The 18,339-nt window shown below is 29.6% G+C and overlaps 1 protein-coding gene across 4 annotated transcripts; it reads left to right on the forward strand.

Annotated features, from left to right (window-relative positions):
• The first annotated feature begins 682 nt into the window (after positions 1 to 682).
• Positions 683 to 17,889, forward strand: LOC111889486 (cytochrome P450 704C1). 4 transcript variants are annotated; one of them, XM_023885634.3, is made up of 6 exons: positions 683 to 1,041; positions 7,475 to 7,690; positions 8,210 to 8,500; positions 11,952 to 12,284; positions 12,681 to 12,830; positions 17,565 to 17,889. In XM_023885634.3, exons 1-6 carry the CDS (start codon positions 745 to 747, stop codon positions 17,760 to 17,762), a joined length of 1,485 nt encoding a protein of 494 aa, XP_023741402.1. In that variant the 5' UTR covers positions 683 to 744; the 3' UTR covers positions 17,763 to 17,889. The 4 variants fall into 4 exon arrangements, with proteins under 4 accessions (XP_023741402.1, XP_023741401.1, XP_023741400.1 ...); XM_023885633.3 differs by having other exon boundaries at positions 11,961 to 12,284; positions 12,627 to 12,830; XM_023885632.3 differs by having other exon boundaries at positions 684 to 1,041; positions 12,627 to 12,830.
• Positions 17,890 to 18,339: the final 450 nt, after the last annotated feature.

Below are 18,339 nucleotides of genomic sequence, written 5' to 3' on the forward strand. Positions count from 1 at the left end.
AAAAGATGTTATTTTTGAGGTAACAAATAATTATTTATAACAAAATTTTACATATTAAAAATAAAAAAGTTATGGCATCTAAAAAACATTATACTAACAACTTAAAAAATGTTTTTTTGATGAATTTTGGAAACTCAAAATCATGATTTTGTTTATTATATTTAATTAGTATATGTAAATATATGTGTAATTTATTAACGGGGTCTCCATGGGGTTTCGGGATAGGATTACCTACCCCCGCCCCCGCCCCCGAAATTAAAACGGGGGTTAACCTTGCACCCGCCCCCAGTTTTTTTAAAAAAATTCTCCCAAACGGGACGGGGCCCCCACGGGACTTTTTGACATCCTTATACCTGAAATTGAGAAATATCACAATGAACGACACTTTTTCTAGATGGTTACATAGGAATGAATAAAATACGACTTTTAATGGCTTTATAATATATATATATATATATATATATATATATATATATATATTGTGAGGTATAATAGAGAACCATAATTAACCAAGGAACCAAGAAACCAATCTTTTTTTCAACTTTTAGAACTTATTTTTTATCAAAAAAAAAACTAAAAATGCAGAAATTCATAACTTTTTATCATTTTTCTAATGATATAAAATTCGATTTCTTTTATGTCAAATTCACAATGTCTATATATAGAGCACACTTGAACCCTTTATGGATCATCCTAAACTTATTATCAAACAACACATTCCCTCATTTTTACAAGACATTTTACATGGATTTTCTCTCGATACCAATCATCATACTAGTACCTATTTTTCTTCTTCTTGTTTTCTTCTATACTTACAATCAACAACACACATACGGGAGGAAGACAAAGAAGTATCATCCAGTTTGTGGGACTGTATTTAATCTGCTCATCCACTTCAACAAGGTGCATGATTACTTGACCGATCTTGCAGAAAAATACAAAACCTTTAGATTGATTAGCCCTTTCCATGGTGAAATTTATACAACTGATCCGGTGAATGTGGAGTATATTCTCAAGACGAATTTCGAAAATTATGGAAAGGTACGTCTGAATTTTCAATTCAATTTTTATATTTTATATGATTGATTATTATTATGATTTTCATGCATTGCATATATTCTTCAATTTTAGTACATGGTAAGTGATTTTTAGAAGTGTAGATGAAGGTAGGCTTGAAAATAGCGTAGTTGATGGTTACTTGTGAGTGGGGCAATGGATGAATATAGGGTTGAATGCATCTAGGGTATATCATAGTAGTAACGATAATATATCTTAGTAGTAAAGATGCTATAAACATATAATAATGTATGATAAAAATTAAGAACGCATAGATTAATATAGTTCACACGATCAAATTAATCATATTAATCTACATGCTAACTAGAAAGATATTTTATTATATCTGTAAGATAAAGAGTTGCCAAATATTATATCGCTCTAGGGTTAAAATGTACAAGAAAATCTATTTATAGTAACAAAAGTAGACCTAACGCATTGCTTGTAACAAAGGGCTTACAAGAGCTATATTTCAATATCTGACAAAGTACCAAAGTTTTGCTAAGAACATTGCAAATTATAGAACCATATAATTCAAACCATAGGACTAAGCACCACATACCATAGGTCATACAATATACACCACACCTTAAACTTGGTCTGCTCATTGCAGAGATCACACACCGCAACGCACCACAATTGTCACTTAGCTTGCACTAGAAAGCGGGATGCCATTAGTAAGCTCACTAGCCGCAATCAAGTCAAATAAACTATAAGACTATTGACTACACAACTCAAAACTCAAGTGTATCTACTTGGTCTTTAATATAGAATTAAACATATAAATGGGTTGAATGAGCATATATTTTTAGATGTTATTCTAATCAGATTTAACATCGATGAAGACTACCATATAGTTTGTTGGACAACGTTAATGCCTTTGTAGCACATATATAATGAATAGTTACCTTCCATGTCATTTTGTTAATTACATAACTTTTCATTTGGATAATTGAAAAACCTATTTAGTAGTCGAGTGCATCCTTAGGTTTTTCTCCATTCGGTCTTATACAAGAGCCGAATGGTTTTGTTGTGTCCTGACACTCACTAAAAAGTTAACAATGTTCGTCAAACATGATTATATTCTCGAGTCTATGTTACTTTCCATGAATATGTGTCGCATGCGAATGCATCCATCCAAATATTGGTTTTGAAGTTTGTGCCTTTAATGAAGTGAAGTAGGTGATAGAAAAATTGTAATTTTTGTTTTCACCATTTTTTGAGCTTTCACCGGAGTCAAACCATATATAGGTTAATGTTCAATGATGATCCTTTTTAAAGCATAAAACCACATAATCAATGTCGTCTGTACAATTCATAACCTACGATAGATTATGCATGCACTAGATTATAACAAAAAAAACTTATTTTTTTCGTTTTTTAAGATTGATGACTAATCTTTTATCGAAAAAATCCGAATATACCGAAATTCATAATTTTTCCTCTTTCCATTAACATCCATGATAATATATAAAAAATGATTTTAAAAAACCTAATTTCATTTTGTGGTTTTATTATTTATGTTTAATTCTTATCGGAAAAACAAAATAAATATATCAAAATTCATAATTTTTTAAACTATTTAAATAGACATTCCTATTGATAAATAAAAAAACATTTTTTTTTTCAAAATTTTAGCTCAAATTCACATTTTGAATGCTAAAGACTGAATTATATGTTATCCAGATTCACAGTGAAAACAACAAAATTGCTTAAATAAGACTTTATCCAAATTAGATATGAGATATTAAAGAAGTAAAAACTTTAAACAGAATGTCTTATGGTATGAACGTCTTCCAAACAAATAAGTTTACATATGATAATGCTTGAAAAATACTAAACTTACGATATTAATGTTTTGAAATAACCTACAGTATAAAATCTTTTAAAAAGTTGATATTCAAATATTCTTCAACAAAAGAGTGATATTTTATTGGGATCTCTATACTCCCAAAGCCGAAAAACCTTTGAAAATCAACAATATAAAAGAAAATAATCCGAAATTTTATAAAAAGTCCAATTCACAATTAAGTCCTGTTGATTGTTGATAATTCCAAGCATCTCTTTTCTCTAAAATAATCAATGCATCATAAGAAATAACTCGAGCCAAAAGATTTCTCAACTTCATTTTTCCAAGGAAAAATCTATTACCATTTTCCAAAAACAAAATTTTGTATTTGAATGTATCCATAGAAGAATGGTTTTAAATAACTTCTAAAGAAGGTTAAGAAAAATCGACTTAAATAAACTCTATTTATAAGATATGAAATTTATTTAAAGCGTTGAAAGTTGAAACAAAATATTTATGTGGTTGTGTTCTGCGCCAAAAGATGATTGAAAACGTAGTTATCAAGAAAACTAAATAAATAAGAAAAAACGTTTTATGGGCTGCTAATTTGGATAAATTTTTTTTGATTGAATTGGAAGGACGAAAATCAATTATAATTGATCTAAAGTGGCCGGAGAAAGTCCGAATGTAGTGGCTACATAATGACTATGGAAAGCATTAAAGTGGTTACCTTGTTGCCATTAAAAAATGTGGTTGTTGGAAATTTCACAAAAAAACATTATCAATATTCCTAAAAGAAGATTCTAAGGATTAAATTTGTATTATCAACGTCAATCTCTCGACTGTTGAAGAATTCTTGAAGAGTCTTGATAATCGAACCAGGAAGGGAAGGAAAACGGCCAAAGAAGAGAGAACTAATAAATCGGCCAAAACCCAATCCCTTTGGGTTTAATAAAAACGACTAATGTGTAGGTATGACTTGTATCTTTAAAACGCAATGATTCACTTCTTACAAAATAATCAGCAAGGAACTAACACAATTGAACGCAAAAATAAATGTTAGGATGCTTGAAACACAAGAAATCAACCGAAGAACAATAGAATAGCAGAATACCATGATATAAAGTGGAAACCTGAAATTGAGAAATATCAAATGTCACAATGAAAGACACTTTTTTTTTATGGTTACATAGGAATGAATAAAATACGATATTTAATGGCTTTATTGTGTGTGCATATATATATATATATATATATATATATATATATATATATATATATATATATATATATATATATATATATATATATATATATATATATATATATATATATATATATATATATATATATATATATATATATATATATATACGGTTAAGTTCATGTGAGACGACTTATTTTTATGAGATCGTCAGACACAATCCTAGCCATTTATTTAGTAGATAAAACAAAAAACATTTTTAAAATTCAAAATAATTAAAAATTTTCGAAATTCTTCTTTCAAAAATTATTTTCGGAATTTATATTTTCCAAAAAAATACCAAAAAAATAGAAAAAAATACATTTTTTTTACATATTCTAGTAGAATAAATAGAATATTTTACATATCTGAGAAATCTAGTATATAAATAATATTCTAACATTCTAAAAATCACATCAGAATATTTACAGTGTAATATTCTATTAAATATTTCACGTATTTTACAAAAAAAAAAAACGGTAATTTTATTTATTTATTTATTTATATTTTTTTAAGTAATTGAAGTTCCCAAAATAATAATTTTTTTTAATCATAATATACCATCTTTTTAATTGTCATCTTACAATTAGTGAGATGACAAACGGACAACAAGTCGTGCCGCTAAGCCTAATAATAATTAAAAAAAAGATTTTTTGGATTTTTCATTTTATTTTGCATTTTAAAATTATTTCTAGATTTGGTCTCCCGGTTTCACAAAATTAGAATGGTCTAAAATTAACCTGAACGTGTATATATATATATATATATATATATATATATATATATATATATATATATATATATATATATATATATATATATATATATATATATATATATATAGTGCACCTTCAACAAATTTTTCGAGTTTCTTGAATCATCAAAATAGAAATTACTTTGTGCTGTATATGTTAACCGGCGAAAGGGAGAAGCTTATTCACGAAGTCATTTTGTGGTAAAATTTGTGAAAAATTACCACTTTTAATATCGTATATATACTTTTAGGAAATTAAGTAAACTAATATTTATAAATTAATTTTTTTTAATTACTACTTTTTTTCTTGATTATTTGGAAAAATTAACACTTTCCCCCACATGCCCAACTTTGCACTGTTCTTCAAATTTTATATTTTTTTTCAAAGAAGTTTATCTTCTTATATCTGAAATATCAATTATTATTGTATTTCAATAAAATATTTTTAAATCATATAATCGTATATATTTCATATTTACTCTCTTTGTTTAACTTATTCTAAAATTTTAATAAAAAAATTCTCTTAAAATTTCTTAACTTTTTATCGGATTTCATACTTGTTTTTGAAATTCTAAAGTTTTTTTTTCTTTTTCCGAACTCCGAAATTTGGTCCAAAATTTCGTAATGTCAATTGAAAATATACATTTTTTTTTAGAAAAAATAATTTTTTCCCGATCTGTGATCCCTAATAATGGACTTGATGGTTATTTTTCTAAGAACACATTTTTTTTTTAAATATTTTCTTCAAATGCACTTCACATTAGTCAATTTCTTTATTTCCTAAAGTTATTTTATTGATTAAGCATGTCCTCCTTATATCTATATTAAATTATTTAGATGAACTTAATTGATATTTGAAGCAGATAATTTAAATATTTTTATTGATCTATTTAATTTAACTTGTGGTTTTTAAGTTGTTTTGACGTCAAAATTTTCGTGGGTTCATCTCTTTTTGTGGATAAAACTTTACCTAAAAGATTTATAATATTAATGATCTTTAATAATACGGTCAAACCTAATCGCTTTTTTTTTTTATATTAAAATAAGAATAAAGGATGATTTTCTATATATAGAACACACTCAAACCTTTTATGGATCATCCCTAACTTATTATCAAACAACAGATTCCTTCATTTTTACATGAGATTCTACATGGATTTTCTCTCAATTCTAATCATTATATTCGTACCTATTTTTCTTCTTGTTTTCTTCTATACTTACAATCAACGACAAACATACGAGAGAAAGACAAAGAAGTATCATCCAGTTTGTGGGACCGTATTTAATCTGCTCGTCCACTTCAACAAGGTGCATGATTACTTGACCGATCTTGCAGAAAAATACAAAATTTATAGATTAATTAGCCTTTTCCATGGTGAAGTTGTATTTTCCATGGTGAAATTTATACAAGTGATCCGGTGAATGTGAAGTATATTCTCAAGACGAATTTCGAAAATTATGGAAAGATATGTCTGAATTTACAATTCAATTTTTATGTTTTATATGATTGATTATTATTATGATTTTCATGCTTAGCATATATTCTTCAATTTTAGTACATGGTAAGTGATTTTTAGAAGTGTAGATTAAGGTAGGCTGGACAATAACATGATTGATGGTTGCTCGTAAGTGGGGCAAGGGATGAATATAGGGTTGAATGCATCTTGGGTATATCTTAGTATTAACAATGGTATATCTTAGTAGTAAAGATGCTATAAACATATAATAATGTATGACAAAAAATAAGAACAAAAAGATTAATATAGTTCACACAATCAAATTAATCATATTAATCTATAGGCTAACTAGAAAGATATTTTATTATATCCGCAAGATAAAGAATCGTCAAATATTAGATCGCTCTAGGGTTACAAATGTACAAGAAAATCTATTTATAGTAACAAAAGTAGAGCTAACACATTGCTTGTAGCAAAGGGCCTGCAAGACCAATATTTTAATATCCGACAAAGTACCACAATTTTGCTAAGAACATTGCAAATTATAGAACCATATAATTCGAACCATAGGACCAACCACCACATACCATAGGTCGTACTCTATACACCACACCTTAAACTTGGTGTGCTCATTGTAGAGATCATACACCGCAACGCACCACAACCGTCACTTAGATTGCACCACAAAGTGGGACCCTATTACTAAGCTCACTAGCGGCAATCAAGTTAAATAAATAATAAGACTATTGACTATACAACTCAAAACTCAAGTGTATCTACTTGGTCTTTAACACAAAATTAAACATATAAATGAGTTGAATGGGATTCATTTTTAGACGTTATTCTAATCGAATTTACTGTAGATAAAGACTGTCACATAGTTTGTTGGACAACGTTGATGCCTATGTAGTACATATATAATGAATAGTTACCTTCCAGGTCATTTTGTTAATTACATAACTTTTCATTTAGATAATTGAAAAACACGTTTAATAGTCGAGTGCATCCTTAGCTTTTGCTCCATCCGGTCTTATACAAGAGTCGAATGGTTTTGTTGTGTCCTCATACACACTAAAAAGTTAATGATGTAGGCTTAATGCTTTGAGAGATTGTTATAGATATCCATCCTGTTAAATTTATCATATAAATTAAGATATTTCCAAAAAATAATGTAGGGAACGTATACCCACAACATTCTAGAGGATCTACTTGGTCACGGGATATTTACAATTGATGGGGACAAATGGAGAGAACAAAGGAAGGTATCAAGCCATGAGTTCTCTACAAATGTCTTGAGAAATTTTAGTAGTGTAATTTTCAAGAACAACACAATAAAACTTGGGAACATATTGTCAGAAGCTGCAAATAACAACCAAATAATCGATATATATGTAAGCTTCTCATTCCGTCACTAGTATTTTATTTACCCACTAGAAAGTGTTTAGTTCATTTTTTGTCACTTAACTTTTGACTTTGTGTTCATTTGTTAACTCAACTCATTTTATGTTTTAAAAGGTCACCGAACTTTTGGTTTTGTGCTCATTTAGTCTCCTAACTTTTGGTTTGGTCATTTAACTTTTGGATTTGTGCTCATTTAGTCACATAATTTTAAAATGATGTTCATTTAGTCACCTAACTTTTAAAATTATGCTAATTTTTATAGATTTATTTTAAAAGTTTAGTGATTAAATGAGCACAATTTTAAAAGTTAGGTGACTAAATGAGCACAAATCCAAAAGTTAAGTGACCAAACAAAAAATTAGATGACTAAATGAGCACACAGCCAAAAGTTCGAGGACTTTTTAAAATTTAAAAAGAGTTAAGTGACCAAATGAGCATAAACCAAAAGTTAAGTGACCAAAATGACCTAAACCCTTGATTTTACATTCATCAAAAACACGTTTGTATAGGATTTGTTCATGAAAGCAACAATAGATTCAATATTTAAAGTTGCTTTTGGAATTGATCTTGACAATATATGCGGTTCAAGTGAAGAAGGTGTCCGATTCAGTCGTGCATTTGATGATGCAAACACGTTGACAAGTCGAAGATTTGTTGACATATTGTGGAAGATCAAGAAGTATTTTAATATTGGGTCTGAAGCTGAATTGAAGAAAAATATGAAAGTGGTTAATGAGTTTGTTTATGACTTGATCCGTATCAAGATTGAACAAATGGATAAGACAAACAATGAATTTTCGGTAAGCTTATATTTCCATTCTCAGACTAGAAGACTAAAATAAGATTTAGTGTTGTGAAGAATCTTTCAACACATCATATAGAATATCATTAATGAGATAAATTTGTAACAACGTCCATGTCAATATATCACATATTGTCATGATCTAAAAATATTAATCACCAATACATAATGTGTTGGGATAATCTAGAAAACTGAGATATTTTAGTTCCAGGGTAAAATAGGAAAGTTTCCATTTAATTAAGTTTTTGTGCTGGAACATAATACCAATTTGTTTAGTATAAATAGGATAGTTGTTTTATATTCTTCTATTTAGTTTGTTTTTATTCTTCATTATAAAACTTGCAGCCTAAGTAATTTTCTTCTTCCTTATTTCGTTCTTCCCTTACTTCTTTGTCTACCTAATTAAGCTTTTCTTTCTTTAGGAATCAAGTGATATGATTGCAACATAAAACCTTATTCACAATTAATTAAGTAATTTAATTCTTACAATTTGTATCAAAGTGAATCTGGTATACAAACCTGAAGTGTTGCAATGTCAAAAAAAAAAAAAACAGAAACCCTCATTCGAATACCCTATGATGTCACAATCGAACTATGATGTGCGTGGGCAATCAATATAAAGATATACACGAACTCTCAGGAAGTGTAGAAGCAATCGAGCCCAAGAACCCACATAATCAAGTTGGAGATGGTTGTCATCTATCAAGAAATCCAAATCCATGAAAAGTCTAATTGTCAATAGTAAAGTAGAAAACATCAATAGAGGTTTGGGATACACTCAAAACCACATATTTGGGTATTGATCTTGTGAAGGCATCAAATATTTATACCCTAAAATTAGAGTTTAAAATTTTGTCCATGAAGGATTCAGAAACAATGTATGAATTAACAGTAAAAATAAGCAATCCGGTGAGTAATATTTGAGCCTTAGGAGTGGTCATGAAAGAAGCATGTGTTGAAAAATGATCTTCCTTGGAGTGTCATCAAGATTTCAACAAATTGCTTTTACAATCAAGCAATTTGTTGATTTAGACATCATGATTGTTGAAGAAGTAGTTGGAAGGCTAAATGCGCACAAGGAGAGAATCTGAGGACATGAAGAACCATATGAAAACATGTTGTTACTTACTCACTAGAATGGATAGAAAGGAAGAATGAACAAAAAGAAGATGATAATCATTCCTCGTAAAATAACAATTGCAACAACAAGTAAAACCAACATTACCGAGGAATGGGTCGTGGAGCTAGATCTATGAATTATGCAAACTATGGAGTCATGGAAAAGGAAACAACCAACAGTCACATGAATGAACTCGTGGTAAGAATGATAATCAACACATGATTAAGATAAACTATTACAAATGCCAAGAATTTTGACACTATGTTGCAGAATGCAAGAACCCACGACAAAGGATAACAAGAAGCCAACCTATCCTAAGGTCACGTTGATAGTGAATCAACCTTACTAATAGGAGAAGTCCATAATAAGAAATATAAATATAAAGTCTTATTAAATGAAGAAAACATGAACTTAAAACTAAAACAGAAGAAAAAGAGAAAATCAATCCAAGATTTGGTATCTTCATATTGGCACGAGTAATCACATGACGGGTGACAAAACAAAGTTTCATATATCAATCAAGCAATTTAAGGTTATGTAAAGTTTATATATGGTTCAAAGGCTAAGATTGAAGGAAAAGGATCGATCTTTTTCCTTTGCAAGAATGCTAAAAATTGTCTTAATTTGAAACATATACTACATACCAAAGATACGTCGTAATAATATTAGCTTGGGCCAACTCCCCCATAAAGGTGATCAGATTATTATGCATTGATTGTACATGTAGATACATGATAAGATGCTAATAAAGGTTAAAAAATCTCAAAATCGTTTATACGAAGTTGCTTTAAGTGAAAGCAAACCACAATGCCTACGTAGTAAAGTTTAATAACCAACATGGCAACAACATGAATAATTGGGCATTGTAAATCTCACTACACTCATGAAAGTGTTTGAAATTTTTTTGGTATATGGGTCATCAAAGATTAAAAGCACTATACATTTGATGTGAATTCATCATTTCGATGTGGGGACTTGGAAGAAGAGTTCTATGTAATAGTGTAGTACAACGAGAAGGGTAAATGATCAGCTGGAAAAGGTGTATAAGATCGATAACGCACTTTATGGAATAAAAAAGTACCTAGAGCATATATATTTCATGTTTGTGAAATTATTTGAAAGATGTTGGTTGCAAAGAATGTTCATAATAATATGTAGTTTACATTGAAATATACAAGTAAAAAGATACTTATAATGGGGATTACGTAGATGATTTTGTCATCACAAGGAGTTGCAATGTTGAAATAAATCACTTCATGAAAAAAATGAATCATGAATTTGATATTTGAGATCTTGGCTCATTTTTATCTTACCTAGGTATTTAAGTTATTCGATATAAAGGAGGAATTTCTTTGAAACAATACAGTAATGCATAAAAATATTCTAGAAAAGAAAGAGTGTCGGGATGTAACTCATGTAAGTATCTAATGGAGCCTAAGTTAGAGTTATTCGAATATGAACAAGGTGAACTAGATTACCCTAATGAATATTGAAACATCATTTGAGGTTTAAGGTATTTAACAAACACTAGGCCAAACATCTCATATGTTGTAGGGATGATGAGTCGAGACACTGAACATCCCACGGTCAAGCACATAAAGGTGGAAAAACGTATATTAACCTATATTAAGGGTACAATGGATTATGGACTAGTTTATGTCAAAGTTTGAGAAAAAGACATCGTAATTGGGTACAATGAAAGTGACTTGGCAAGAGAAATATTTGACAGGAGAAGTACAACTTGAATTGCATTCCATTTGAATGAAAGCTTGGTTACATGGGCTTCCTTAAAGTAAAAAAGTGTGGCTCTTTCATACAAATGTAACATGTTAAGGTATCTGGATACGATGATTGTTGGGTGAATTAATATATGAGAGTATTAGCCTTACTACTTTACACATGGACAAAATATAAACCTTAGATATGATGAAAAACCATTAGTCTATGAAAGAAGTAAGCAACCATTAGTCCATGAAAGAAGTAAGCATATTAACAAAAGGTTTCATTTCATACACGAGTGTGTGGAAAGAGTAGATGTTATGGTCAAAATTGTGGGACTATTAATAATTATATTTATCTTTTTAAGATTGCAGTGGACTATTTATCATTATATTTATCCTAGTTGTCATTATCTTGTATGTAGATACGTTATTTACACACCAAGATGGGTTTACCATATTGTATATATACACTTGATATCAATGAAATAACGCAAGGAATTAACTTACAATAATAATGTTAACACCCACACATAAATACCCAAAATTTAATATGTATCTTTTTACTAGTCATTTAAATGCAATTATATTAATCACCCATTGATTTATAGAAAACACAGTTGATCAAAGAAGACATCCTATCGAGGTTTCTACAGATGAAATATGAAGATCCAAAGTATTTGCGAGATATAATACTTAGCTATGTACTTGCTGGTAAAGATCCTATAGGGATTACCATGTCTTGGTTTATTTACTTGCTTTGCAAACATCCAGAAGTTCAAGACAAGGTTGCAAGGGAAATAAAAGAAGCAACAAATGTGAAAGAAGAAATCACAAATGTTGCAGAGTTTGCAGCATATGTGACTGAGGGTGCACTCAAGAAAATGCAATATCTTCATGCAGCTTTAACAGAAACTATTAGACTCTATCCTGCTCTACCAATGGTATGAAATATTGTTTATAACATGTTTAATTTCTCATAAATTGAGTACTATCAATAAAAGTAATTAGGAACTAGTAGTCCTACTTTTTCATGTGTCGAGTTGTGAAAACAATATTTTCTTATAAACAAAAAAATAAACCCATAAGCTCATTTTTTAAAGAGACTTGATTTTGTATGCTAAATACTTTAGAGCCACATCATACAATGTTAGTCCAAACACACCTCACCATGGCTCGCCATGTTTTTTATTGAAGTTTGTAACTATTAGTTTAAGACACTAACATTTTATACCTACTTTGTGATAGATAATATGGAAATGATATGATGAGAATTATTTATATAGGACCCAAAGATTTGCTTTTCTGACGATGTTCTACCTGATGGTTATAATGTGAAGAAAGGGGATATGGTATCTTATTTGCCATATGCAATGGGGAGGATGAAATTCATATGGGGTGAGGATGCACATGAGTATAATCCAAAAAGATGGCTTGATGAAAATGGCTACTTTCATCCGGAGAACCCTTTCAAATTTACAGCTTTCCAGGTTAGTGTATTTTTAAAAGTAAAGTTTAATTTTAAAGCACGATCTTACACAAATTACTTATCCATTGATCTTACTTACAAACACACTCACACACACACACACACAGACACATAGACACACACACACACACACACACACACACATATATATATATATATATATATATATATATATATATATATATATAATATGAAAGTCTTTTAATTGTTTCATAAAGATATCTTCATGAGGGTTTCAATGCAATAAAGTTGTGTTTATATCCATATGTTCTAGAAATATACATTTAAAATATCAATTAAAGTATGTTCATCCTTACAAACCGATAGAATATCTATTGTAGTTAACTACCATATTTTTTTGAAACCATTTGACCATAAATATAAACTTGTAATCTTATTTCCATCAATATCACGTTTACACCTGAATAACCACTTGTTTTGTAGTAATTTCTTTCCTACTAGTAAACTAACAAAGGACTAAGTCTGGTTCTTGTAAAGTGAGCTCCACTCATACCCCATGGCCTTCTTAGACAACATGGAATATTTCATCCTTAATGCCTCTAGATATATTTTGGCTCCTTGGTCTCTGTCAACAAGTAATTTGATGAGAGAGAATATTTAAGTGCATTCTTCTTTCTCCCATGCATCATTAAGTGGTGAAAGGTTTGGTCTTTAGTATATTTGTAGTTTCAATAGGAGAACTCACACTATCCTTTGTGCTTCCACTATCTCTAGATTCCTCATAATCATGTAAGCTCCCATTACTTCACAAACATTCACTTATGTTTGATGTATTGAGATGTATATCTTTTAATCAGATAGTGGAACATTACTTGATATTTCCAACATGGTTTCTTTTTCCCTCTCATGTCTGCTCCAAGTTTGTCTTTATAATGAGAATTCTCATGAATGTTACATATCCACTTCTAATAACCATATACTTTTGATCATCCCAAAAACTATATACCATCTCGATCAAACTATATTTAATAAACATGTATTTCTTGGGATTTTCCTTGTCAACATCATTGATATACACAACCAAATACCTTCAAGTGTATAAAAGATACTTCCTCGACCTTTTCATTGATATACTAATCGAAACTGCCCATATAACATCTTTGGCATACATGCATGTAATCTGATTCTCTTTTCCCCCTCATTGATGTTTTAGGTCACCATCTCAGTAACTCTGTTTAACCATCATGTGCTGGGAACCATCTTTAACATCTTGATCCATTCTCATCATAATATTTAACAAATTCGTTTATGATGTATTCTTTCCCGTTATCCTAAATTAAATAAAACAATATATATATATATATATATATATATATATATATATATATATATATATATATATAAAGTTAGTCTCATTTCCTGCTACAAATTTCGAATTCTCGATGGTGTTGAATGTTGGGTTTATAGAAAACAAATTTGTACAATGTGGAAAACAATTAACAGTACATGCATCCTATAAAATATCTATGTCATACACCTTGATAGCAACATACAATGAACAAGTAAACCAAGCATAACCCTAGTATAATCGAAATCATGGGGTAGTGTTACATGCCTTTGATTTGTTGTAGTAAACAAATCACTTTAATCTCCTTGTAATGTAGGTCTTGGAAAGCTTAGCACCAAAAGGATGATGCCTCTAATGGCTCACACCCAAACCATAGAACAAGAAGACAACAATAGAGATGGGAGAAGAGATTTTCAGCCAAAGTATTCTCTAGGGAATCTTATGAACGAAAATCATAGGCCTTAGGGTCCTATTTATAATTTAGGCAACTTAGGGACAAAGCAATATTTGAATGATTAAATAACAGATTTAGTACAAATTTATGATTTTCCTTATAATCATCTGGGAGGCTTCTAGAAACCCTGCAAAGGCTTCCAAAACTGTCCACCTTGATGATAGGTTCTAGAATTTCCTTTACTTGCTCAACTATGAACAATTGCAGTTCACCACTTGCACCTTTAATTATTTTTAGTTAATCCCGAATTAATTCCAGATGAATTCTGATTAATAATTAATTAATTCCTATTGATTTAACATTAATTTATTAATCTTAGAAATTAACAAATCAATTATTTAACAAATTAATATATTAATCACATAATATATTAAAAAATCATTTCCTTATAATTTCCAATTAGTATATTAGTCATATAATCATATGATAAATTATCCTTTCTCTACAAATGTCATTCTAACAAAGTTCTAGTTATGAGGACAACCCAAAAATGACTTTGTCTTTAACTACAAGAATATACCAATTTAGTTACTAGCTTAGTCACCTTAATCCAACATTGAAAACTTCATATTTATTTTTGAGCAAATAAACTTATACCTTACTCATAGAATTACAGATGAAAGTAACATAATAACGTTAGCCTCCTATCGAAAAAAAATAATGGGTCCACAAACATTTAAATGAACAACCTACATCTTCCCATCCTTGTTCGGTTGTTTGATTTTCATAAAGATAACTTTTTTTCTTCAAGAGCGCATGGCTAATAAAATTCAACTGTCACACTCTTTAAATATGGAAGTTTCCCTTTCGAATGTAACATCTGCATCTCATTCTCACACATATGACCATGTATTTGGTTCATTATAGTAAACTCCCATGTCTCTTTCAACGACTACATTTTCCCTATTTGCAAAATCTTCAACCATAGTTAGTATTCCTTATTTATTTCCTTGAGAAACCACTTGGTTTCCTTTGTAACCGTCTACTAGTGATCACAATAGTCAACATGATGACTATTTTCATAAATATACTCTACTGATATCAACATCCCAATCTAGGAATTGAACATACTTGACATTATTCGATGTCTAATTCCTACCTAAAGTAGTGTTATGGACAACAGATCCCAAGCCCAACACATGAAACATAAACAATCTTGTTATCAGCTAGCCTCACATTCTCAATATAACGCCTAAAAATCTATAATACCAATGTTTACAGAAACAAAGCACCCAAATCTGTAATTGAGGATTCCATCCAACTTTCCATACCAAATATAAGAGGATCCTCAAAATTTATTACCACATTCATATGATTCTTTTCTTTATCTGCTGAAGGTTTAACTCATTGATTTCTGAAGTGACCATTCTCTATATAATTCCAATATGTAATATAATTCTTATTCTTACACTGACTTCTCTACATTGACTCTGATATTCCTCTACCATTACCGCTCTGTTGGATTATTTGCTCCAATACTCTAAACTTAACAAACAACTAGAAGACGACTCTAAATTCCTTCTATGAATATCTTCATCGAGGATCTAATCATGAATTCCTTCAAAAGTAAGCTTGGTAGTTCTTCTTGAAGTGCTAACCATTTTAATTGTTTCAAACCAACTGATACTAACCTAGATAGTAACAAATTAATTTTCTTAACATTATATGTAAGCGATCTGACTTCCTTCATTTTTGTGTTTAGCAACTCCGAGTCAAGAAAATGTGAAAATGTTATTAACATCTAAGTGTTTTTTGTACATGTAAAAAGGCCTTGATTTTTCAAAACTTTGTCTTTTCATTGACAATTTCATACACATCATTCTTTACTAATGTTAACCTAACTACACCAGGATCCTATCGATACAAAAGAACAAAACCAATCCTACTTCTTGATTTCTTGTGGTTTCTTTTCGTACAAGATTTGTGTAATTTCTTTTGATAGAGACATCCTTTAATCTGCATATTCCCAAATCCAAAATCAGAAACTTAAAGTTCGTTGATCTTAACCATCCCGACTTCAGCCATAAATAAAATACCAATCCTTATGATCAAGAATAGATAAAAAAAAAGAACACACATATAATAATAAATATGTCAAGAAAAATAGTAACACAAGGAACTAACATGGTTCACAAGATCAGAGTGATCGACTAATCGACAGACGAATTAGAGAGATATGTTATTATACTTGTAGAAAACACACAACTGTCATACACATAGGCTTTCTATCTAGGGTTACATAGTTACATGGACATTTGCTTATAATGAGAAGTTGACCTAAAAACTGCTTGTAGTTTAGTGCCAATCCCAAGACATTGTTATATGAACAAGATTTCTAGTTTGTACATCGTAAAAACAATAGGTAAGCACCTCTGAGCGTATAGTCTCGCACCACATACCGCATTGAAGATATAGTTAAGAACATGAAAGCTTATAGTGAAGCACTGCATAGCTTGCTTCAGGCACCACAAACCTAACGTCGAGCACCACATATGTCAAAGGGAAGATCAAGCTTCATAAATCAACAATTTAACCAATGTGTGACACATGCTTTCACCTCCCACAATTATTATATTTGATCTTATAAAATATCTTATTAAACTCATAGTTTATGGTTTAAATCTTATCCTTACACATACCATTAAATTACAAATAAGAAAATATCAATAGTACTTTCAACTATATATATATATATATATATATATATATATATATATATATATATATATATATATATATATATATATATATATATATATATATATATATATATATATATATATTACAATACGGTCACATCACAAGTCATATCTTCAATTTTTCAACTAGTCTGAAAATCCTAAATTCCCATGTTTTTATCCCAAGTGTGAATCATGTTATGCAGTGTTGTTTTATTAATGTATAACTAGTGAATCTTGATGTACATTTTCATTGCATAATTAACCCTCATATTTTTTTTTTTTTTTATACAGGCTGGACCACGAACTTGTTTGGGTCGGGATTTTGCATATATGCAAATAAAAATATTTTCTTCTATCTTGTTAGGTTGCTTCATGTTCAAGTTGAGTGATGTAAACAAGGTCCCAAGGTATAGAATGTCGATCAATCTTCACATCGATGGTCCGCTAGAAATTCTTGTTTACAATAGATTTGGTTTAAAAAATCGTTAAAGTTAAAAACGGAACTTTGTGAACATAGGTTGGTAACACATTTGATGTTACCAATCACATATGAAGCTTTGTTAAATAATAGTGTAATGTTGTTTATTAATAAGAATGTAACAATGTAGCTGATAAAGCTTTGCATAAGTCTTATGAATAATGATTTTCTTTTAAAAAGGTAGAGGATCTACATAAGCATGAAAAAATATGTTCACTATAACAAAAGACTTTTTACACATACAAATTAGTGAGAGAAAGATCCACTCAGTCTAATAGCTATACGTATCTACCTCATATATTCGGTAGTTATGGATGTATGTCATATATTACTTTTAGTTGTTTAGATAAATTTGTTATAAATTTGCCGCAAATTATTGTCTATGGCTATTCGTTACAAAATTTTATAAGACTATATTTAAAAGGAAAAATGACTTATAAGGGTAACTAAGTATCGTCATTGTTTCCATTGGTCATTTTTTTGTATTCTATTTACCATTAAACTTGATTTTGGTGTTCCAAAATACCATTATAACCTGCTATTGAAGGTTTTTAGTGACCTCATCACCTCCGACGACTCTTTGGCCAT

This window comes from Lactuca sativa, chromosome 3 (assembly GCF_002870075.4).
Source record: "Lactuca sativa cultivar Salinas chromosome 3, Lsat_Salinas_v11, whole genome shotgun sequence".
Lineage (NCBI taxonomy): Eukaryota > Viridiplantae > Streptophyta > Magnoliopsida > Asterales > Asteraceae > Lactuca > Lactuca sativa.